The 24,992-nt window shown below is 41.6% G+C and overlaps 1 protein-coding gene across 1 annotated transcript in view; it reads right to left on the bottom strand.

Moving 5' to 3' along the window:
• Positions 1-24,992, bottom strand: part of LOC122800290 (vasodilator stimulated phosphoprotein) — a 1,035,406-nt gene that overhangs the window by 177,453 nt on the left and 832,961 nt on the right. Inside the window, exon 11 of the mRNA XM_044073000.1 lies at positions 11,927-11,972. Coding sequence (XP_043928935.1) covers positions 11,927-11,972 — 46 coding nt within the window. The remainder of the gene's footprint in view (positions 1-11,926; positions 11,973-24,992) is intronic.

Here is a 24,992-nt window from a genome sequence, read left to right as displayed (position 1 = left end):
TGGAGTTGGAAGGGTATGGAAAGAAAATCTGCTTCCCTGGGACACCATGTTGAGAACCCAGCAGTCATTGTTAATGGCGGCCCATATGTTTGCATGAAAGGAGAGCTTTCCTCCTAGGGAAGGTATTATAGCTATAAGAGTCTCCAGGGTCAGTGCAGAGGTAGGGGGAGGGGGAGGAGAGTCATTGTGAGTTCTTACCATAAAGGGGTAGTTTACAACTCCCTGGTTTTGAAGTGGAGGTAGTCCACTGCTTAGATCTCTGCATTCTCTGTGGCTGCTGTCTGTGGAGTCTGGGCTGAACTAACCTGGTGGGAGCAGGAAAGGACCAGTGCTTGGAGGGACAATGCCTGCTGAACCTGGGTGGCTGGACCTGTAAGAAATCCTTAACTATCTGCATAGATTTTGCTTTTTCTTCCATCCTTTTTAAGACCTCTTCTGTCTTAGTGCCAAATAAGTTGTCTTTGTGCAAGGGGGCATCCAATAACTTAGATTTAACATGGTCTGGCGATGGCTGTTCCTTAAGCCATGCATGCCTTCTAAGAAACCGGTGACTGCTGCCCTGCAAGAAGCTTTTAGGGCATCAAAACCACAGTGCAAGATGTGTTTAGTTACTTGACTTGCAGAATGCATTAATTCTTGTAACAGTTTAGATTCTGCACAAGCAGGAAAGGAAGACTTCTTTTGTTTGGGGAGTTCCAGGGTATGTTGCTGAAATTTTAGCATATGGAACTGACAATTTAGTGCTTTGTCAGCCAGAGTAGCTGAAGTGTATACTTTTTTACCCCATCTGTCTAGTGCTCGGGAATCCCTATCTGAGGGGGAGGGATTCTTAGCAGAGGTTGCTTTAATTCCTTTAGGCCCTTGAGAAATTACCTCAGGGTCAGCAGTAGGATTTTTAAAAAGAAATTTGTGAGTCAAGGGCTCTAATACCTGTCCGGTTTTCTGGTCACAGGAGGGAGGGTGTCAGGAGTCGAATTGGATTCCATGTAAACATCCTCCACAACATCCAGGACTGGGGGGATGACCAGGGGGTCTGTGCTGTGGAAGATCTAAAAATTCCCAAGTCTCTTTTTAGACTGAGGGTATTTCTGACTTTCCCATTGGAAATGCCCCCTTAAGGTGTGAAGGGTTTCCCCAAAGGAAAAATCCTCTGGGGGAGAGGCTGAAGGAATGGAATCCTCTGCATCAGAATCCTCATAAGCAGAGAGGGGTTGCACGTCTTCATACTCAGATGCATCACAGTCATCGGACTCCTGCTCAGATAAAACTACAGAGGACAGATCTCCTTCTTTTGGAAGGGGTAGCTTGGCTTCCCCTGATCAGCATTATAAGGTCTTCCACCATTTTAAGCATTTGGGACTGAGGCAAGGAAGCAGGTGCCTGAGATTGGGTCGTCGGTTTCTTGGATGTGGTTCGTAACCTGGGCCAAAGAAACTTGGTAGCTTTCAAAAGAAGTCAGTTTGTGTTGAGAATTGGTAGTGCAAAGGACTTCCTTGGAAGCCGGTGCCTGCTCAGCAGCTCCAGACCCCATCCAAGGTAGAGACGACCGAAGCCTTAGTCGAAAAAGAGTTCTGTGGCATACCGGACTCCGAAAGGGTCTCCGTAGTGGCCTGCAAATCTACAGAAGTGGGCATCAGGGGCTGTGAAAGTGCCTCACTGAGGAAAAGAGAACTGACAACTAGCTTAACGGGAGCGTCGTCTGTAGGTTTGGACCTGTGCAGTCTGTCTCTGTCTATCGTGACTTTTTTTGGAAAATCTGCTGTAAGATGGCTTACCGAAGCCATATCGGAATTAGAGGACTTTAAGCGAAAATACCTAGCTACAATAAGGGCCTGACTACGTATAGTTTTGGCGTTGAACAAAGCACAGAAGTGACAGTGGGGGATGTCGTGGTCTGGGCCTAAGCAAGTGACGCAGTAAGAATGAAAGTCCCAGTGTGGTATTTGCTTTCCACAGGCGAGACAATTGTTAACTTTTTTTGACATCGGTTAGTGCAAGAAAAAAGGATCCCCAACAGGGTACTTAGCTTTAGAAGACTTCAGCTTCAATTCGGAAGATGAAACTCAGGTAGCAGCTGACCGGCACTCATGCGAACTGCGTCTGCTTCAGGCTCCATGGCAAGAAAGACTGATGTAATGGCATTGGCTGCCTTACTTTATACTACTGATGACCTGACATCAGTCCTGAAGCGACAGCATCCGACGCAGAAATACTAAGCCTCTGGTATTCGGGCCGGCTGAGGGCTACCCTGGCAGGCATAACCCAAATGTGATGACTGCAACAGTGAAACACGAAAAAAATCGTAGTGGGTTGGAAAACTTCAAAAATTTCCTACAAAGTACTCTGTCAAAAATATTGGGTGAGCAAATGGGTGTAACTATGGAAAGTATTTTTTGAGTTAGATACAGGATCTGAATTGCCTGTTCATAAAAAGGCCTTAATTCTGGTCACTGCCAAAAAGATCAGTTACGAGAAAATGGAAATCAAAGTCTAAACCAACTGTACTTGAAGTAGTGAATACTGTAACAGATATGTAATAAAGTAGAATCTTTAGGAAAGGGTAAGAACCAAATACAGAGAAAAAATTAAATTTTGGGAACAATATATGCAGAATAATGTTTTGGAGGAATAAGGTTTAAGAGTAAGCAGGAATTGAAGAATTTACGTAATGTTGGACTGATAACTGTATCAATACATGTATGTGATGTACAATACTTGTAACTGTGAACATGTTAACTTTTTTTTTCTTTTATATAAATGTATGTTTGTCTAGGTCTTAAGGGATTAATTCAACAAAGGTGTTAAAGTATATGCAGAGTTGGACAGGAGAAGAGATTTAAGGGTGATGTGAGGACTGCTGCGAAGCTACCAGCATGGAAGAGGAAGGTGCAAATGGATAAGAGCAGAGTTTATAGGAAGGAGTAAGTAGGGGAAGCATTCACAGATTTCAATAAGCAGCTGTGAAGGGTAGACAGTAAGATGTGTATAGGGCTGAGAAGGAAAATATATAGAAGTGGAACTGTCTCAGGAAAGAAAAGTGGAGCTGGAAGATGTGGTTGAAGAAGAGGAGGTTCGGGAGGCCACAGGTTACTTGAAAGAGAAGTAAAATGAAGTTGTCCATGGGAAGGAAGGGTAGTGACATGAAAGTAATGGGTGACTAAGTAAAGAGGAAAGGGTAGTATAGACCATGCAGACTTGGTGGTTGGGAGGACTGGACACATGGGATATATCTGGTGAGTACGCTAGCAAAATAAGCAGTCTGACTGGTGGGTTAGAATATGAAGTGAGGGGAGATCTAAGATGATACAAGTAGAGTTGTTGGTATTGGATTTACAACTAAGGCTTATCCTCAAGTGCTTTAAAATGCTGTTGTTTTGTGAGTGTGTGTGCGTGTGCGTGTGTGTGTGTGCGTGTGTGTGTGTGTGTGTGTGTGTGTGTGTGTGTGTGTGTTTTTGTTGGTGGGATACATGCAGCAGGATCCATGTTTCGAGGTGTGGCAAGGCAGCCTACAATATACATTGGGTAAAAGTCAACAAGGCGAGAGGTCTGTAGAAATATGCAACTGGAAGCTGGGACGAGATATAGGAAGGAAGAACTGGAATGAAACTGATTAAAATGGCTGCTTGGGGTTGTCTAAGGTTTTAGTAAGCAGAAATATGGTAGAAGGGACATACTGACAAGCACTGGCTAAGGGGAAGGAGAATCAGACATTAGCGTACTAGGAAAAAATTGGGGTTAATAAATTAAAGTGCGAGGAGGAAGTGTGTGTAAAGAAAATTAAGAGGGTATAAAATATCCAGGTGAAGGGAATAAAGAAGAGACAGCAAAAGGGAGAAGCTGGGAATAAGCAAAGCCTAGACTTAGTAACACTGTATGTGCAAAAATGTTGTAAAATCTCAAAGGTACACAAAACATTTCTGGTAAATAACTCCAGTGATGGAAAGTCTCAGGTCTCTTACCTTCTTCCTCACAAAGTGAGGTTTTACTTGGAGGAAGGGGACAAGAATCTGAGACCAGTCAGCATTTGAATTCATGAGACTCAATGTTTCACCAAAAGAAGGGTCACTTGGAGAGTGAAGTAAAAGGCAGTGATGGTTCATGGTCTTTGTTCATCTCACAGACAATAACCTTCTTTGTCTTTTCCCATAACAGCTTGACAGGAAGGAGTCTTGTTCCCCACTGCTTGAAGGCATCAGCTCATATATGGATTCAAGTGCAGATGAGAGTAACTACCTTCCGCACGGTACAAGTAACAGAGAACCTGTGCATGACAGCATGCCTGTTAAAGGTGACGCAAAAGAATAGTTGTGTAAAGCCTTACCATAACCACAGATGTCCTTCCCTTCCATGTTGCAGTATTCTTAGTGTGGGATTCTCTGCTCAAGGGACCTGAACCTCAGCTACTATACAACAGTTTAAGCCTGGTTGGTATTGGTGCGCGAGATGTCACACAAAGGGCCATAAACCAAGAGCCTGAAATGTGACGTCTGCATGCACAGACCTCAGAACTAACCGCCCAGTCATACAGTGAACTTGGTAGAGCCAAATGATGTCCTCCAAACCAGTGAAATGCCATAGACTGCCCGGTGAGACCATAGTCTAGGAGGTGCCCTATGGTGCCCCATAGACAGGTGAAAGGAATGCAGGGGGATGGTGGGAGAGAAGGAATACTGCGACATACAAGAGGAGGGCATCTTTGGTTATGGCAAGATTTTATACAACTATTCTATGTCCTTCTATTCACATGCTGCAGTATTCTTAGCGTGGGAGAGTACCAAAGCTTAGGAAACATGAATGGTGGAGGCAGAGGTAGCCAATTCCAGAAATCCCTGTAGGATTGCCTTAGCGAAACCTGCTCTGGCTCTGGAGATATAGTCCAATTTGTAGTGCCTGGTAAAGGTGTGTATAGCGGAACAGGTGGCTGCCTCTAGAATAGAGACTGTGTCCAGGACTTTGAAGAAGACTTTGGAGGATGCTATGGCCCTAGTGGAGTGTGCTCTTACCCCCAGAAGTAAGTCCTTGCCATGGGAGGAGTAGCAGAAGTAGACAGTTTTCCTGAACCAACAGGAGATAGTTTGTTTGGAGACTGCCTTGGGATGAAAGGATACAAAGTTGATTAGATTTCCTTATGGACTTAGTTTTGTCCAAATAAAATCTTAGCTATCTGTGCACATCCAGAGAATGAAGTATTCTCTCACTGTCATTATTGGGAGAGGGAAAGAAGGTGTGCAGGTGGATGGATTGATTTAATGTCAGCCCGTTGACTACTTGGTGCATGAAAGAAGAGTTGCTGCACAGGGTCACCCTGTCTTTGTGGAAGATAGTGCAAGGATGACAGGCCATTAGTGCCTGTAACTCTGACACCCTTCTAGCTGAGGTGAGAGCTACCAGCAGGATTATTTTCCATGTGCACATTTGCAGCGTTGAAGAAATGGCTGGTTCAAATGGGGCTATTGTGAGTTTTTTCTAGGATAAAGTTTAGGTCCCAAGGTGGTGGAACGGGTTTCCTTTGTGGCCTGATGTGCAAGACCCCTTTCATGAACAATTTAAAATCTAACCTGGAGAGTAGAGGAGGGTCTAAGTGTAAAGCAGGCAGAGATTGCAGATAGGTGGACTTTAACGAAAGAGTATCAAAGGCCTGCCTTGATAAGTTCACATTCACAAGCTAAGACTAGAGGGTCATCCACTAGAAAGGGATCCTTATGTCATTGGAGACACCACTTGGAGAATCTTTCCAATTTTAAAATGTAGGATCTTCTTGTGTTAGGTTTCCTGGACTACCTCAGGATCAAAAGCACATCCTCAGAGTAGCGGTGTTGGAAGGGTATTAAAAATGTATCACCCAGAGTGTTAGACATAACATTTCCAGGCGAGGGTGGATGAGTGTTCCCTTCTGCTGTGCAAATATATCCAACTTGTGGGGTAATTTGTGGTGATTGCCCTTGGCGATGGATAGTAGAAGGGGGAACCAAAGCTGCCTTGGCCAATACGGAGTCACCAAAAAGATTTTTGGTACGTCCGTCCTGATCTTTAGGACATTTTCAATAAGAGGGAAGGGGGCATACAGAAACCATCCCATCCATGAAATGGTGAAGGCGTTCACTCTCCAAGCTAGTGGGGAGTGGCCCTTGGCCCAATTTTTTCAGTTGTCTGTTTTGGGGGAGGCAAACAAATCTATTTGGTGTGTGCCCCACTGGTGGTCTATGTCTAAAAAAAGTTCTCTGTAAGATACACTTGTGATGCAGAGGGATGATCTGCTGAGAGCATCTGCCTGGTGGTTCTCCCAGGATGGTATGTAGGCTGCCTGCAGAGATAATTTGTTTTGGGAGGCTAGGTCCCAAATCTGGATTGCTATCCGTCAGAGGATATAGGACTTGGTCCCCCCTGCTTGTTGATGCACCATATGACTGTGGTGTTGTCTGTGAAGATTTGAAGGGGACCTGACTGAAGGATGGGAAGAAAGGTTTTCAGTACCAAAAGGACTGCAGTCATTTCTACGACATTGATATGCTTTTTCTGGTGGGGTGACTGCCAGCATTCTTGCACCTTGAGGCCCTTCATGGTAGCCCCCAACCCAGGTCTAATGCATCTGTGTGCATGCACTGAGCTAGCGTGGGAAGGTGAAGGAGAAGTCCTAGGTTTATTTGAACTTGCTGGATCCACCACCTTAACTCATTCACTACAATGGAGATCAGAAAGTTTGCACTGTAACTTCCAATGGGCAGAGGCTAAGCCTTTTGACAGAATCAAATTACGTCCTCACATTTCACACAAATGTTCATATCTTTGGAACCATAGGGATAATGAAATAAGTATAAATGGCATACCCTACAGCACAAACCATTTTTATAGTGCTAATATTCTTTAGTTTCTAGGTCTTAAACTGAATTTTATAAGTCACAGTAAACATAGTAACTATTACATTTGTAATATTTTTTTAAACAGCTTACAATATCTCAGCAACCACTCAAGTTACACACATGCTTTTAACAGCAATTTATTCACCTAGATGAGAACTTATATGAGGCTAAGGAATTCTGTCCATGTTACTTGGCTGTTGATTGTTGATATATTTAGAAAAAGGTGAAAATTATATCTATATAAATTAATATCATAAAAAACAGTTAATATCACTTTACCTGTACTAGACAGAGGTTACATATTAATGCAATTGAGTTTGCCATCATGTAAGCTTTAAGATGAAATCTTTTAAAACCTTGTACATAGCGTGGTTTGGAATTCTTGATGCACATATGAACAAGCAATATCTGACACCTAGAGGCATCAGTAGGAGTTAACTGCGCATGCACCTGGAGGCGTCATTCGGATGGAATGAGCTAACTCTGTCTTTAGGCAGGGTAGGAAGGGAATCAGGAAATCTAGAGGGTAGTTGTGTTGGGACCATACATTCTTTAGATACCACTGTAGTTTTCTCATGTGGACCCTGGCTAATGGTAGCTGCCATAAGGCCCAGAAGTCTCAGGAATTATCTTGCTGACAATTGGTCGACTTGGAGCAGATCCAGGAAGTGGCCTATTAGGGAAGGGACTTTGTCCTGAGGATGGAAAGCCTTTCATCATGTATGTTCGGATCTTGCAACCTAAAAATATTTTGTCCTGCTGTGGTGTTAGGAATGATTCGGTGAGATTGAGGGTGAACCCCAGACCCTGTAGCAGAGACGTGGCAAACTACAAATTTTTTTATGGTGATTTAGTAGGTTATGGCTGGAGCAAGGGATTTGAAGATCCTAGGTACAGTGGATAAACCAAAGGGCAAGGCAGTAAAAATTGAAAGTGAGAACAGGACGCAGTGAAATGCAAGTACTTTCTTTGAGAGAGTTTTATAGGGATGTGGAGGTAGCCCTCCTTCAGGTCTAGAGTGACCATGAACGTCTGTGCTGGAAACAGTGGAATTACGGTTTGGAGGGACAGCATTCTGAAGGACAGGACTTTTTAAGAAGAGATTTAGAAAGGACAAATCCAGGAATGGCCTCCATGGCCCGCCCTTTTTTGGTACTAGAAATAGCCTTGAGTAAAAGCCTTTTCCTTCTTGACCTGGGGGGGACAGGTTCTATGGTTCCATGGGTCAGTAGATTTTGTATAACATCTAAATAAAGTGTAGTTGTTTTTTATTGAGAATGGGATCCCCCGAGAGGGGGCCTTTCTTTACAAGAAAGGAAGTATCCCTCTTCTACTATTGCCAGGACCCAGCGGACTGAAGTAATTTTTCTCCAGAGGGGCAAGCAGTGGGAAAGACTGACTGACGGGGAGATGGGCAAGGCAGTTGCGCATTGTTGGTGCCATTTCTGTCATGAAAGGGTTGTCTGGGTTAGGTACAGAAGGGGCTGGTCTGGTAGAAGTCTGCCTCCTGGTTCCCCTCCTATGCCTGGAAGAAGTGGTAGCAGTATAGGGGGGGTCTTCTCTGACATAGGTGGTCTTAGCTGGAAAGTTTCTGTAGTATTTAGGTATAGGGGATACCAAAAGGTGCTTAATATCTTGAAGCTCCTTGCTTTTCTCCTGAAGATTCTTAAACAGTTCAGCAGACTGCTTCCCAAACAAGAGGTTGTGGCCTAGTGCAGCACCAAGAATTTTGGAATTTAAATCCTCAGGCAGGGGTTTGAAGTAGAAGCCATGAATATCTGCGGAGCATTGAGGCGGATGCAGCAGATCTAGCAGAAGCCTCTGCTGCAACATTACTGCATCTGAGTGTCTGGCTACCTAGGATGCCAGGGACGGTTTTGATGCTACCTCAGTCTTGTTAGGAGAGTCAGGCACGGAGGACAGAAGTGTAGATCCTTGGGATACCAAGTCAAAGGCATACTTAATCATATGGGTTTGGTAATTACCAGCTCTGAAAGCTAGGGTGGAAGAGGTGCAAACTTTCTTCCCTAGCCTGTCAATGTTTTTGCTGTCCTTGTCAGTGGGCTGAAGGGAATGAGGATGGGATCCGTCTTGACTGCTTGTCTGGGGCTATAGCAATCATTGCAGGGTCTGCCCAAGGGGGACTTCACAAGAAATATGTGGTCATCAGGCACCTTGTAGAAACAATCAGGTCTCTCAGGAGCAGGTGGCTGAGAATCAGGATTTTTAGATGCTGAAGTAAATGCATCCAGGTATACAGGTATAACAGGAGGAATAGCAGATGGAGAAGGAAATTAAATTTGCAACAGCTCAAAATATCTTTTTTGAGTTTGTCATTGGGAAGAATCCCATTTGAAATACTCTTTCATTTTAGTTATGGTCTCCCCAAAAGTGATGTGCTCAGGAGGAGAGTCGCCCTCTATAGATTCCTTATTAGGGGAATAGTATTCTAGAGGAGAGGCTACCTGATTAGGTAACAGACTCATAAGATGAAGAGACAGAACTTCTTCCGCTTCTTCATAGGAAGTGTGAGGAAGTGTAGAAGTAGCTGAGGCAAGCCTTGGGCTTAGCACTGGGACAGTGGAGGGAGAAGAGGCCGAGGGCCTAACAGCCATGAAGGCCTGCATCAGGAATTGAGTAAAAGATTGCCAGTCAGGAAGTCCCTCAGTAGAGGGAGATAAAAGTTTATTTTTTTGTTTTCTTTTTAAAGGAGTAGATTTGGGAGAAGAAGGCCTAGGTTCAGGGGCTTTAGCTAAAGCAGAGGCTCTGGATTATGGTGTCCGAAACAAGCATCCAGTGGAGCCTGGTTTTCCCTTGACTTCACTGGAAACTGATGTCTGAGTCATTTCCATGGATGTGCATGCCAATATTTCTGAAACGGTCACCTCAAGGGTAGCTGACAAAGTAGACGGCTCTAACAAACTTCCCTCAACCCCTACATCTGTGGCTATCGGGGCATCCAACGACAGAGAAAGCAGGCCATGAAACCGTGGTTTCACCTGGGTAGCAGACTATGGATCCATCCTAAGCGCTAATTTTTTAAGTCTCTGGTTTTCTAAGTAAAGATTAAGGGCAGACAGATGGTTTCTAAGCGTCTTAGGGATGAAGGATTGGCAAATGACGCAGGTAGTATGGTCGTTTTCCCAGCCTAAGCAATGGTCATGGGCGTCTTTATGTGGAATTTGACAACCGCATTGGCATTTAACCTTCTCAGCAGACATTGGCTAAAAAAGGAACAAGCAAACCAAGCTCGAGCAATAGTAACTGAAAGAATTCCCCAACTGGGTACTTAGCATTAGACGTCTCGATAAGTAGAGGAGCGATGCAATTAATCAGACGTTCGACTGCGGCAGAAAAGTTCTGAAGTCTGTGCATGCAGACATCACATTTAAGCCTCCTGCTTTATGGCCCTACGTGTGACATCCCACACACCAACAGTAACCAGGCTTAAGCTTTTGTAAAGGAGCAGACGTTCGGTTCGCCTGAGGTGGAAAATCCTACACTAAGAATACTGCAACATGGGAATAGAAGGACATAAGAAGTTTGTACTACGAGCGTCACACATTTGACTAATGCTCCCACCAGTTTTATTTATTTTATTTACATTTGTTTACAGAGAAATTCCGACTGGACACAGGTAATTTTCAGCGGAGGCCCGGGGAGAAAAGCTCCACAATTACAAATAAAAATCATATAATCGAAAATGCTACAACAGTAGATGATTTACAGTGAACACCTTGACATGCAGAGTATATAAAACAATAGGATGCAGGACATACAATGGGTAATGAATACTAGACTGATTTTTAAGTTGAGTTGACAAAATGATGATGCCTAACACTATACTAAGAGGCTGGAAATTTTGTTACAAAGGGTTGGGGCAAGGGCAGAGCCAGTGCATTTTTTGGTGGGATTTGAGAGTGGTTTTGAACAGACTGCAGGATGGTAATTTGGTTATCGAGGTAAGGAGGTTGCTCCATAGTTCAGAAGTAATAAACAACTGCTTGATGTTCATACCCTAACCCTTGAGCCCTGGTGCAGTACAACACACACAGATGGATCTGAAAGACCAAGTGAGTCTGGGTGAAGCCTAGGAGAAGAGACCTCAACCACAGATGCCCATGAACAGGTGACCGAACAGACTGCTTTACAACATTCAGAACATCAGCTCACGTTCCAGTAGATCATCACCTTAGGGCTGGGCAGTGCCTATAACATGGAACCCCCCCCCTCCCCACACAAACACAACATATGCGTAGGGGCAGAGTTGAGGGATACGTCTACTTTGAGCATCATCTTATCTGTTGAACCAAAGGATTTACAGTGCCTTGAAGGTGCCAGGCCTCCAAGATTTGATCATAGTCATGATGCTCTGCGGCCTGATATTACTCAGTGGGCCTGCCCATCAATCTACAAGTGAGAAGCCTTCAGCTGCTGCCATCATTCTACTAATAACGAAAGCCAGAGGTTTTTCTTTAAGTGCCTGTAAGTAGCAGAGATAAATAACTGGCACTTATGGTAGTGTGTGATGTGCTCCTTCTCCCCAAGACAACACAGACAAATGCCAAAGTATATCTTGGCTAGTAATTTGTTAACCATATTATTTATGCATGCAAACACAGGAGCATTTCAGCAATGAAGATCACTACTGACATATAAACTGTGTATGCAGCAGAAAAGAACTTGTGAAGTTAATGGGTAGGTGTGCTTATTTGGATGTTAAAATGATCTTACTGCATATGAGCACCAAATACAAATCTTCCGCATCCAACATAAGATCTTCAGTCAGAAATGCCAAAAGTTGATTGGGGGCAAAAATGAATCAGACCACAAAATCCATCCAGGACAGTCTTCAACATTAGCTCTAGTATTGTCTCCAGTGTTGATGCACTGTTTTAGCATCACTTCCAAGAAGACTTAGGCTTATCTGGTGGCAGTGACATTAACTACACGGTTAACTCCAGGAGTCTGCTCTTATCTTGCACGTTACTTCCTTTGAATGATAACATTACTATAATTCAAAACAATTAAGAAAACTAAGCAATATTTTATTTTTTTTTGCTTACCACCTTGCTGACTTGGAGTCTTGGTACCTGAGGTTTCAGAGCTATCCTGCAATACAAGGAAAAAAATGATTCCAACACTTCAAGCAGCAATTTTGTTTTTTTAAAACAGCAAATTTTAAACAGCAATCCGCATACTAAAACACAAAGCTCTTCGACAAAAAAGATTCATTCAATCTGTTACTCACTACAATTACTACCTACAGCAGTTAAACATATGAAACCTCAAGCCATACTGATCCACAAAAGAACAATATTGCAAAGGCAAAACATATACCTTAAAATGGTCAATGCATAACTCAAGACAAAAATGGATATCTGGTCTATATGGCAAAACCACCCCACTTTACATGCTCCTGCTAGAAATGTACTAGAAAGACTTATAGCAGACAAACAGCAGAACATATGCTTCTGTTAGAGTCCCAGAATGCCAAGGCAGTTGCACAGTAATGGTACCTGAAGCAGTGAAATATGTCCAAAAATTAGAACTACAGTATTTGGGAGATACCTACACAGAATATCATGGAAATGCGCTGTAATAATGTCAACAAAGAGAAGAAGGTTGTCTCAGTCAATCAACAAAAGTCAAAACAGCCCTATCTCGAATGACAGCACATATTCTGGGGAAAATCAGACAGGTTGTATCACAGCTGCAGGACAGCACATTACAGTACTCTCTTGCCTTAGAAATTAGATAAGAAGGCATCCTGTGGTTTGTATGACTGCCACAAAAAAAAATCTAAAGTAATCTGCAATGAAATTCAGGCTTCCCAACAACATATGCACTTTGCTTCTACAATGCTTTAAATGCTGTTCTGGGGACTAAGCACTGTTCTTGTTCATTTCCTCATGACACACTATAACAATCTGGAGCAAATAATGCAAGTGCATACAAAACCCAATAATGAAATTGCTGGTTAACTAATCCTACTCTGTCTCTATAGGAGGCTAAGCTTAACTATGAACATTCTGATAATCTTTATATTTTAAAAGTGACTACCTCCAGAATACTCTCATCTCTAAAATTTAATTAATTGGATAAAGCATCACTCTGTTCATTTGAAAACATTTAAAACCGTAGTGGTGTCAGTGGTAAAACAGACAGCACACTCATCTTTAGTGATGGAAGATAGCTGTGGGTTCTATTCCTCCTTCGGTGATTTGATAACAGACACTGCAGTGCATCATGGGGACAGGGGTTGGAGGATGCAGGTGAGGGATGATGCACTTCTGAGTGTGTTGTCCCATTGGATGAAACACTAAACTGAAATCACATCTGCTTGAGCTGACAACAATTAAGGTGAATGTAAGATGCCCTGGCCAAATTTCCCCTAGAGTATAAATACCACAACAGGTCTCCCCTGAAAAGAAGCCATTGACCTAGTGGGACTAACCTAGACAACAAAGGATAAAAAAATATAATATGGCAAGTAGCCTGGCATCCACGTGACCTCAACACTTCGTGCAATACTAATGATTTTTCTAGGTTAAAAATATAACTCACAACTTTATCAAATTACGGACATATTTCCCCCAAAACTCAAGTAATCAGGTTTGGATGTCTAAAAGATTAAGAATAACACTATAATCGTATGGTACTACTGCACAAATTATATGCAACAGTTGCATTTTTTAAACTAAGGTAAGCTGTTTAGCTGTTCCAAATAAGATGCACACACAAAGAGTAACTTGTGTAATACTATTACCAAAACGTCATGCAAAGTCTTAACTCAAGAGCTATTTCCTAAACATGAATCAGCCTGTTGTGTTTGTTTAGTCCAAGACTGTGGAAAACAAACTATTAAAGTACACCAAATAAAATGTTCCCCTCCACCCTAGCAAACTTTCATTTGGGATTCAGCTCCAGTGTTAAAAGGTAGTTTCTCTTTCATGGCATAATCCTACAACAAAAATGTAGGCTTATTAAAATGTGATACAAATCTATTTAAAAAAATCAGATTAATACGCCTTGTTATAACATTAAATCTACAAATTACATCAGAAATACAAAGCTGAAATAGCTGTGACATTTAGAGCACCAAGAAAATTTGGCTGTCAAAGCCACACAGCTTAAATACGGTTTACTTCTACCCTGCATTCAAACTGCCTGAAATGTAACTTAATATTATTTGGACAAAGGCTCATGGGTATTACTGGAGTAGCTGTTCTTGCGGACCATTTTAAGATTAGCCAATTTTCCTTGGTGAGAATCAAACTCTGTACTTCTTGTTTGTGAGGTAAATACCTTAAACATTATGCCAATCCCGCCAACTCCTAAGATTGACTGAATGTGACTGAAATATTTAATTAGAATTACATCACATCAAGATTCCAACTTTGTTTCATCTCCGGTACAGTGTAACTTGATTTTTCATAGAATCAAAGGCTGAATATTTCAAATTGTTTAATACTTATGGGCAAGTGCTAGGCTGTCTGCGTTTGTCAGCCATTTTAAGCCTAACCAATGTTTTTCAACAGTGAGAACCAAATCCTGTACCTTGTATTTGCAATGGAAACACCTTAACCATGCCAACTCCAACACATCAAAGTGACAGTATCTGGATTTTTTTTAAATCATCTTGGTGGCAAAAATCAAACAGAAAGAACTACAATCAGCCTTGCAGACAACCTTGTTCAACATTGCTAAAATCCAAGTCTGTTCATCAATAAAAATCCAATACTAACATTTTTTAGAACAGAAAATCTCACAAATACTGAAAAGCTTTAGATTACTTTTTATTATATACATTTGCATAGTTTCCCTCTGCTTTACTAAGAATTCAATCTGTTATGGATTTACAGATGCTTGAATTATCAGTCACATGTTCAAATGGAAAGAAGAAATAATGTACACTTGTCAAAAAAATTCCATTCATCTACAATACCCTTATTTCAACCTGCCATACTTTTATCCAAATCCAATATTTAATTCCATCATTAACTTATATAAACAAGAAACTGGTTTCTGAAGAAAAGTTCTGCTTGTTGAGCTAGCCATAATTTTAACAGGCATTGAAAAACTTTATATCATATCCTTTTAATTACCTGTCAAATCTTTGTAACATCCATAACAAATCATGTTTCAGCATTTCCTAAATTTTGCTTTCCCCAAATTTTATTAGTATTTTTTCAAAAAGACTTTGCTCTAGTACAATCTCCTCCAATAAATAAAATGTCCTTCATTCTTAATTTCACTGCATAGCATACAGTTCCTTTTTTTCCCATTCATCATTAACAATTCTGTTTGATTGTTTTGTTAGGATGGCCTGCTTGTACAATTGTCACATTCCTTGAAATCCTTTCACAATTACCTCATTTCCCTTAAGCAAGGTTATGTCTTTTCCTACGTCTATCTTTCAGTTTTTCATCCTTTTACAATAAGCTGTTCTCATTTTCCTGTTATCTTCATTTTATTTAGCATTCAAAATATTCCCAATATCTACATTTCAAAATATTTGTAATCACATTTTCTCCCCTTTTAGCAACTTCAAAATGTAAAATAAATAGAGAACTCAAATTACGTGGGGTTTAATAAACAGCTCCCCTTCCTTTTTTTCTTGTAAACTCTTTACCATGTTTAATTTTGATCCCTATATCAGCATAAAATGCCACTAAATTTTTTTTTCCACCTTTTCAAGAAAGATGTACACCCCATCGAAATAACTCAATTTCCCTAAAAAAACTGGATGTACAAAGTTCACCTTCTAATCATATGACAAATCATAACATTTCCATATTTTCGGTCTTCTAGTCTATCGAAAACTCATCTCTTTTGTACCTGTACTTTTTCTTTCTTACCTAACGTTACTCCTAAACTTCAATTTCTTTCCCTGAAAAGTGAATTTCACCTATTCTGGTTGTGCTTCCATATCCTCAACTCTTTTCCATGGTAAGGTCAAGACAAACTCTGCCTAATAATTCACTTAATTCCTGCATAACAATGTATTTTAACTACCACATCATCTGCAAAACTCACCACACTTAATGGGACATCTTTGCACGACTCTCTTGTATATTTTATTTCTTCCTCTAGCCATCCATTAATCAATGGGATAAAGTACAGTTGTGTACATACTTCTCAACTGTCCAGATATTTGCAGAACGTCCAGATTTTTGCCTTGTATTTTTGGCCTGTTTCTACTAAAGTTGTAGTTTTCTAGCAAATCACTGAGGACTGAAGTCAGAAAATAATGGCAGACATTTGAGTTTCAGGCTTCATATCCTTCAGAAAATTCATGCTAATGCAAAACCTGTTGGTCTATCAATTTTCTAAGATTGTAAGAGCAACATTTAAAGTGTATCCCTATTTCTGGGCCTTTGTACCCCCATTATTTGTGGCTTTGTCCAGATTTATTGCTCCTAGAGATCGAGAGATATGGTTGTATAAGGACTTATAAAAGCTGATGTCCTACTAGTCACTGCATCGGTATTCCAAACAGATGGGATTTTCACCACTGACGTCCAACCCGGGTACCAAAGCCCAAGCCTTTCTGATAGCCCTCAGCTTGCAAGTTTAGGGGTATATAAGCACAAGTATGAGCATAAATCCTGAGACTATCTCTAAGCCAGCAGCCTGAAGACATCTGAGAAACTAGTTGTCAGCTAGGAGGGGCACAGTAGGAGACGAGAGGGCTCCCTAAGTCCTGGGGTCCGAGAGGGTAGCCATGAAAAAAGAGGGAAGGAAAAATGGCAAAAGTGGGAATAAGCAGGATGTGAAAGAATACTGCAACAGTGATCAGTAGGACAGTTACTGTTATTCAACTGTACTATGTCCAGACTGAAATCACTGTTGCAGAATTCCAAGCAGATGGGTGATTCACAAAGCTTGAAAGAACAGAAATGAGGATGGCTGGGAATAGGTAGAATTGTCCAAGAGGACAGAAATGAATGACTTGGCAAAAGTTGCCTCAAACTGGAAAAGGCATCATTCTGTAGAGTTTAGTGAAAGCGCACAGACCACCAGGTAGCAGCTTGCAGGATGGTTCTAAAAATCTACCCCTTTGTAGAAAGCCCCAGAAGATCCTACTGCACTAGTAGAGTGAGCCCATGGGAAAGAGGGCAAGGATTCACAATAGTGCAAGTAACAAAAGGGCTTAAAATTTGGCAAACCAGCTTGCAATAGTTTAGTTTGGATACTAGCTGGCCCAGCTTAGAGTTCATAAAAGAGATAAACAGTAGGTTTGATTTACGAATAAACATTCTTGTCTAATAGAAATTTTAGTTGCCTGTGCAAGTCTAGGGAGTGAAGTCATCATTCACCCCTGTTCTGTGATTGGGAAAGAAAGCAGGCAGACTGACAGATTAGATGACGGACATCTCATTTATCACTCTTAGCATGAAAGAAAAGAGGGACGCCATGAATGTCCTGAGTTCCAAGACTCTCCTAGTAGAAATAACAGTCAGAAACAAAATGGTTTTCCAAGTGCAAAATTTCAGAGTAGAAGTGGTGGCTGGCTCAAAGCAAGGCAGAGTGAGCTTTTCCAGCAAGATCCCACATGGAGTGGCACAAGCTTCCTCAGAGGGTTTAAGTGCAGAATCCCTTTTAAACACTGACATCAAGCCTGGACATAACAGGTGGACAGAGAGGAAGACAGGCTGAAATTGCTGAAAGGAGGGCTTTAATGGAAGAATAAGCCACACTGCTTTTCATGCGCTCACACAAATAGGATAAGACAAGGGGAACCTATGTTTTTTAAGGGTCTTGATTGATTGATATCATATCTATTCCTTTTGGCTATGCAGGATTTTCATGAGGTGGTTCTCCTTGCCTACTGGCGAACCCACAGCACGTCCTCAGACAATTGGTGTCTGGAAAGGATCAGAATCCTATCATTCATATGCTTTGGTTGAGAGATGATAGGATGGTGTGCAGCAACAAGCCCTTCTGTTGTGTGATCAGGTCCACTTTGTAGGGTAGCTTCTGGTGAGTGTCCCTGGCTAAGTGATATAAACAGTGGAACCAGTGCTGCCCTGGCCAAAACGGAATCACCAGTAGAACTTTTTTTTTTTTGCATCATTAGTAGAACTTTTGTAGCACAAGATGTGGAGGGAAACAAAATTCCTTGCCCATTGGAAGGATAATGCATCCATCTTCTAAGCCAATGGGCAGGAAGTTCTGGTACAAAAGAAGAGAAGTGGTTTGTTGCCCTATGAGGCAATTAAGACTGCTTGTGGTGTTCCCCATATGTGGATTGTGTCTAGGAAGATCTGTTTGTTGAACATCCATTCCTGGGGACCCTCGCTGGACCTGCTGAGAGAGTCTGCCAGGATGCTGCCTTGGGCTGGAGTGTATACTGCTTGGGAGGACATGTCTGCCTTGAGGGCCAAGTCCCAAGCAATCTGAGCCAACCTGAATAAATGGTATGTCCTAGTTCCTCTTTGCTTCTTTATGTAACACATGACCATTGCTTTATCTGTAAATACTCTAAAAGTCCTGGTTTTCAGAGGTGGGCAAAGACTTGTAAGGCCTGATGCATTGCTTCTTGAGGTTGGGCTGCCAACAACCCTATATCTTGTGGATTCCTGCCCATGCCACCCTAAGCCTGGTCTGAGGTATCTGTGTACAGCTTTCAACTTGGAGTCTGTACCTTGAAAGGTATATGCCTGGACTGAAGATCACCTATATCACCCACCATACGATCTCCTTCTTGAGACAAATCATGAGAGACACATGTCCAGGGGGCAAGAGTGCTGGGACCATATATTTTTCAGGTACCACTGAATTTTCCTCTTGTATAACCTGGCTAAAGGAAGCATTGGCTTCTACTGTGAATTTTAGTGCTTTGAGAATCCCCCTGGCTGAACTAGCATGGAGAGTGGTTAAGGACAGAGTAGGTTCTGAAGCTCTGCACTTTTTCCTGGGGTAAGGCGGCCTGTATGATTTTTGCGTCTAGTCTGCAACCCAAGAAAACTAGGTGAGGAGTGGTGTGAAGGGAATATTTTTTGAAACTGACAGTGAATCCCAGCTGCACGAAGAGGGTATGTGTGAATTTGAGGTGCTGCAGTAAGAGGCCTGTATTAACAGATCATCTACAGTACATGGGGTTATGGTATCATGTTAACTATCACCATCTCTCTCGACTCAATACTGCACTCCTCATCTTTGACACTCATGCCTGACTGTCACAGACCTTCTCTCACAAATTCCATTCACCTCTTTGCTGGGCACTCATTTCCTCTTACCTTCTTCCTGCCCATCACAAATCTTCACCAGACTGTCTTCTTTTCTGCAAATCTGCACGAACCACAGTAATCTGTTCCCTTTGATCTTTTTCTGCAATTGCAGGTACTTTGCCTTCTGCTCTTATGTCCTCATTTCTTTGTTCCACAGTGTGAATCCTACCACCCATCTCAGGCACTTAATTTCCATCACCTCTGCCATTACTGTCCAGGTTTCTGTACCATATAGTATTGATAACACCACCATTTTGTACACCTTACTTTTCAGCTTCTTTGGCATTCTTCTGCCACACACTACCCCCAACACTGTGTGCCAGTTGGCTGCAGCCTCTCTGATTCTAGGTTTGACCTCTTACGACTTCCCTTCACATTGTCCACCACTCCCAGATGCTTGATGCTATTAACCTGTTCTGTTAACTTCCCTTCTATCTCAATTCTTAGCTTCTTCCGATTTCCTCAATTTGCTGCCATGACCGCTGTCTTATCTGTACTTCGTTTCATTCCATGTGCATTCAGTTTTGCATTACATTCTCCTATCCTTTGCTGAAGTTCTTGCTCAGTCTGTTGTAATGCCATATTATCTACATACAGCAACTTTGTTGAACTGTCCTCTCTGACCTGTTTGCTGATGTAGTCCATGATCAGTATGAAAAGCAGTGGAATCATAGCTGAACTCTGACTGTACATCAACTCCCACTGGGAACCCATCTGTGAGACCTCAATTCACTGTCATTTGACATATCTTACAAAAGTCCAACACATTAACACCTTTTCCTTGTTTTTTTACATTGTTTTCCCAGGACACAATTAAGAGTCGCCAAGTATTATGTACTCCCACTTAAATAAGCCATCATTTTTATAAACAAGTCTTCATCTTCCTTATCTCATTTATATGCATATACTGCTATTATCTTGACTACATTTTTATACATCCTACAATTAGTAATGTTCTCTCATGTTCTATAAAAGTTGCTTCAAAAATCTGGCCTTCACTCATACTCCACAAAACCTAAGTTCCCCTAGCATTTTCCACACAACCTCATGTACAACAGTGTTCCTCAAAAATGCCCACTTCTTTTTATACTTCAGTAAAATTCAGTACATCGCATTTACATTCCTTACACCATTAACAAAGTTACCCTTCTGTTATTTTTGTGTGTACTGTTCACATTGAATACAGAAAATGATCCCATTCCTTTTCTTGTTGCACCATCTCTCACCAACATATTTCTATACCTTATTCTACTTTCTACTGAACCCTCTTTCTACATGTCTTTTTGAAATGCACAGAACTTAATAGTAAAAATTTACCCTTGGAAAATTAACAGGAAAATATGCGGACTCTGTCTCACCTACAGATTCCTATATGAATAAGCCACTTCTGTTCTCCTTTTATCCAAGTCATACTGGAGTTGTTCTTTGACAAAGTTCCCTTCTCCCTCCCTGGCTGAACACTACCCTCCTGTGCTTTTCTTTCCTCACAAACTAGTGACTTTTTTTTTTAAACATGTTCTGCACATAGGCATACAATATGTTGATAAATGTCCTAACTCACCACAAACATTATTTCCCTTTAGGATATTTTTTAACTAAAAATGATTCACTGAAAAAATATATAAACTGTTATTTATATGAATGTATTTGTTTATCTTACACCATTCACATAAATTATGCAAGCAATGTGTTAAATAAAATTTCCAACATTTAAAGTGACCCATATTTCACATTTTGAACAGGGAAGAAAAATTTACAAGTATAACTTCTAATATGCCACTGTGGAATTGCACAATTCACTTTTTTACATCTTTAGAAGCAAACAGAAAAGTATTCCTTGGACGCATTTGCTTTTTCAGAATACATGTCAAACTTATTTAATATATAAAAAAATCAATAAATAGTGCTGTTCTTTTCCCAAATGGATAACTGACTGAATATCCATTGGGAAAAGCCTTGTGGATGAATAACTGTGTGGATGAATAACTGTATCCCAAATAAAGTATCTACTGCTCATTACCTGTTGCCTTTTTGTGCAAATCTGAACAGCAAGTCTGTATTTTTAAAATTCTCTTGAAGCCTTCTGTCTGGTTTCAGCCATTACTGACATGACATCTGCATTGGTCTTTCTTGCAGGGGTTTCTCCCTATGTGCTGACATCATTCCTGTCCTGCAAGTATTCAGTCGGTTTCTCTTTCCTCACCATTCAGTGCCAGTTGTGTTCCGCCATTGCTTGGGACTAGGACAGAACTGCAGTCCCAGTTAGTCTACCATCTTCTATCATTTTCTCTATAAAGACCTGACATCCAGAACTCCAACAGACAAAGTAAGTAAACATTCTTCTTTTAACAATTAGTTTGCAAGTGCAACGCTTCTTCAAGAATAGTTACAGTACTGTTGCACTCTACACCTGCTGGCTCCCCCAGAGGTTATCCATCTTCTTATAGAACATGCAGCTGCACCCCTACTGAGCTGAAAATAGTTGGGCAGTTTCTTCCAGCACCCTGGAAAAAGAAAGACCACCTTAGATCTCACTAGGAAAGATGCCACTGGTAGTGACATGAACCTGGACAACAAAAGATAAATAAAAGACCTTTCACATGACTACCATCATCTTCCATACTATGGAGTATCCTTGGCTTCAGTATTTACTGAAACATCTAGCCTAGCCTGGGGGCTGACCATCAAGTCACTGAGGTTGACACTCTTACCACCAGTCTCCTAGACCATCTGACAACAGAATTCCTCACTGCTCACACCCAAACTATAATTAGATGCACTTATCAGTTTCTGATAAGTGCATCTGTCAGTAGTTGAACAAAGGGGAGCCTGCATTTCTACGGTTTAAGTCATGCCATCAATTTGATCTCCTTAGCCAGTGTTAGAATCACATTAATGATGTGGTCTGTAGTGTGTGTGTGTGTGTGTGTGTGTGTGTGTATGGTATTCCCAAAGGCACTTCAAGTACTACTAAATCTTCATATTTGATCTGGCATTTGAGATCACAAGGAAAGAAGAGAAACTGCAGGCTTGAACAATGACCCAACTGGGAAGGGGCTCTTTTTTTTACAGGGACAGAAAAAAATCCTTTGTGACCTGTACTCTGTCCTGAGACAGACTCTGTAGGTTCTGATAACTAGGATGTTGTCTAGGAACTTCTGCTGACTGAGGAACATTTTGACTGGACTTATGTACACCTCTAGGAGATTCCAAGATTGGAAATATAGCACAGTAAAACTCAGAACTTTCTGGACTGCTTCCATGCAATGGTCCTGTAATAATCACCTACATAAGGGTAAGCACTGACTCTTCAGTTTTAAGTGGGGACTACTGGAACCAGACATTTCATTAAGAATCTGGGTAGAGCAGAAAGGCAAATTAACAATATGGTAAATGAGTAGTGGTAGCTTCCTCACTTTAAAATGGAAGACCTTTGGGTGAGTCCTGTAACGGTGGATATGCACATAGGTACCTTTCATGTCTAAGATGTTGAAGTTGTCCACTGACAGTGGTAGTAAGGCCTGCACAGTAGGCATTTTTAACGTTACTGTCACATCATGGTTCACACCTGACAGGTGGAGGATGAACCTCCAGTGGTCCTGTTTTTGGACCAAGAAACAATGAATCTCTCTCTTCCATTCTTTTGGGAGTAGAATAAAAGGTAACACATAGGTTGCTTTGCAATCTGGCTTACAATGAGCAGTGCAAAACATAGCTGGTCCTTTGAAGTAGAAAGGTTGACTCTGAATTGTAAGAAGCTGAACAATGCACTGGTGTAAACCCTGTGGCAAACACTTCCTTTGCCCATAAGTCAACGTCGGGCGAAACCACATTTCTCAAAAGAGAACTCATGCAACTAAGATAGCAAGAGACTGGCAGAAGAGGAGGAATTAAAAGATTTACCCTGCAGCAACCGTGACTGCTTTCTGAGATGAAATAATGCGATTTGCTCAAGTCTCAGCCCCAATTACTGCCTGGTTAGACCCCCTTTTATCCCTCCAAAATGCTACTTCTTCTGGAAGTACATACATTACCTATATTGTTCACAATAAGCCCATCTTCTATAGAATGGCCAAACTTTAGATGGGTAATTTCCAGAAGTAACTTATGGATTGCAGGTGTGAAAGAATACTGATAGATTGCACTTTTTTCTCTTCCTTCCCAGTTTCTCAAAAACTGTGGGATTTTTTTCCCCCAATAAAAGTGCTAATGCCGTGGTAGATTCCTGGCAGTCTTTATGAGGGAGAATGGGCTGAGTAAGGTTTTCATGCTATATCAATAAACATTTTCAATGATTTCAGTTTCTGACAGAATGGCCGGTGGCCTAGGCTCTTTACTGATAAACATCTCAAAGTAGATTTTCTTAGAAGGAAATAAAGTCCTTAAGTTCACTTAATTTATAATATTTTCTCATAAAGATGAGAGCATCTGTCTACAAAGGTGGCATCCACTGGCAGGGACCTTGAAGACAGGATGGCCTCATCATAACCCAGGTTGTACCCAGCTGGACTACATGTGGCAGAACAGACCAGATCCTCCTCATCTGAACCAAAGAAAAAAAATTACCAGGGAAAGGTGACCTCTTCTACCCCCCTCCTCAGCTTCAGATTTAGAAAGTACAGTTGTGTACACTTACCAGAAATGTAGATGTTGGAGTGTATTCACTGTTGCAGTCATTACATTTGGGTTATCTGCTGGTAGGTTGCCCTCAGTCGGCCTGATTAACAAAAGTCTTGGGTCCTGCGTCGGTTGCTGTCCCTTCTTCCATGACGTTAGGTCGTCAGGGGTATAAAACATGCAGCCGATGCCATTACATCAGTTTTTCTTGCCCCAGATGTCAGGTGCCTCCCAAATGGGGAGCAAATAAAATTAAAAAAACACAAAAAATATACCTCCAATCCCAAAAGCAAATACATCAAAAGGGCTTTTAAGCATAGTGAATGAAAGGAGAGGTATAGCCAGAGAAAACTAGGGGGCTGGAGGGAGGGCAACCAGGACTGCAACAGTGAATACACTAGAACATCTACATTTATGGTAAGTGTACACAACTGTACTATGTTCTTCGTGTTTCACTGTTGCAGTCATTACATTTGGGTAGATCCCCAAAGCTATGGTTGGGTTGAGGGAATTATACAGCATTAGGACCAGCTATAAGGCCCTGCAGGACAGCAGTGGCAAAGCCAGCTCTGGATTTAGAGAAACGTGGGTAAATGGTAATGTTTGGTGAATGTATGAACTGAGCTCCAGGTAGCAGCTTCTAGAATGCCCCTGGTAGGAACACCTCTGAGAAAGGCTGTAGAAGTAGATGCAGCCCTGGTGGAATGGGATCTGATCCCCTGGGGGATAGTTTTTCCATGGTGAATATAGCAGAAGCGAATACAATGGCTTATCCATTTGGAAATTGTTTGCTTTGAAACAGCCTTTCCCTCTGCCCCTCTAGCAAATGCCACCAGCAGTTCAGATTTTCTTTGAGATTTTGTCCTGTTTAAGTAAAATCTAAGTTGTTTGTGTACATCCAATGAATGCAGAATCTGTTCCCCCTTGTTCTGTGAATTGGGAAAAAAAAGCTGGCAAATGAATGGTCTGATTAAGAGCCACACTGGATACCACTTAGGTTGGTCCTGAGAGATACCCTGTCCGCATGAAAAATGATGAAAGGCTCCACTGCCATAAGAGCCTGTAATTCGGCAATCCTTCTAGCGGAAGTGACTGCCAAAGGGAAAGCTGTTTTCCAGGAGAGAAACTTTAATTCTGCAGTAGCAGCTGGCTCAAAAGGAGGAAGAGTGAGGTTTTCCAATACAAAATTGAGGTCCCAGGCAGTGGTTGAAGCTCTCCTTGGTGGTCTTACGTTTTTGGCCCCTCTGAGATACTGCTTTAGCAGAGGATGAGAGAAGAG

Source organism: Protopterus annectens, chromosome 1.part0, assembly GCF_019279795.1.
Source record: "Protopterus annectens isolate FY-2018-M chromosome 1.part0, PAN1.0, whole genome shotgun sequence".
NCBI classification, from domain to species: domain Eukaryota; kingdom Metazoa; phylum Chordata; order Ceratodontiformes; family Protopteridae; genus Protopterus; species Protopterus annectens.
Note: the sequence above shows the minus strand (reverse complement) of the source record. Positions and strands in the feature narration are given on the sequence as shown.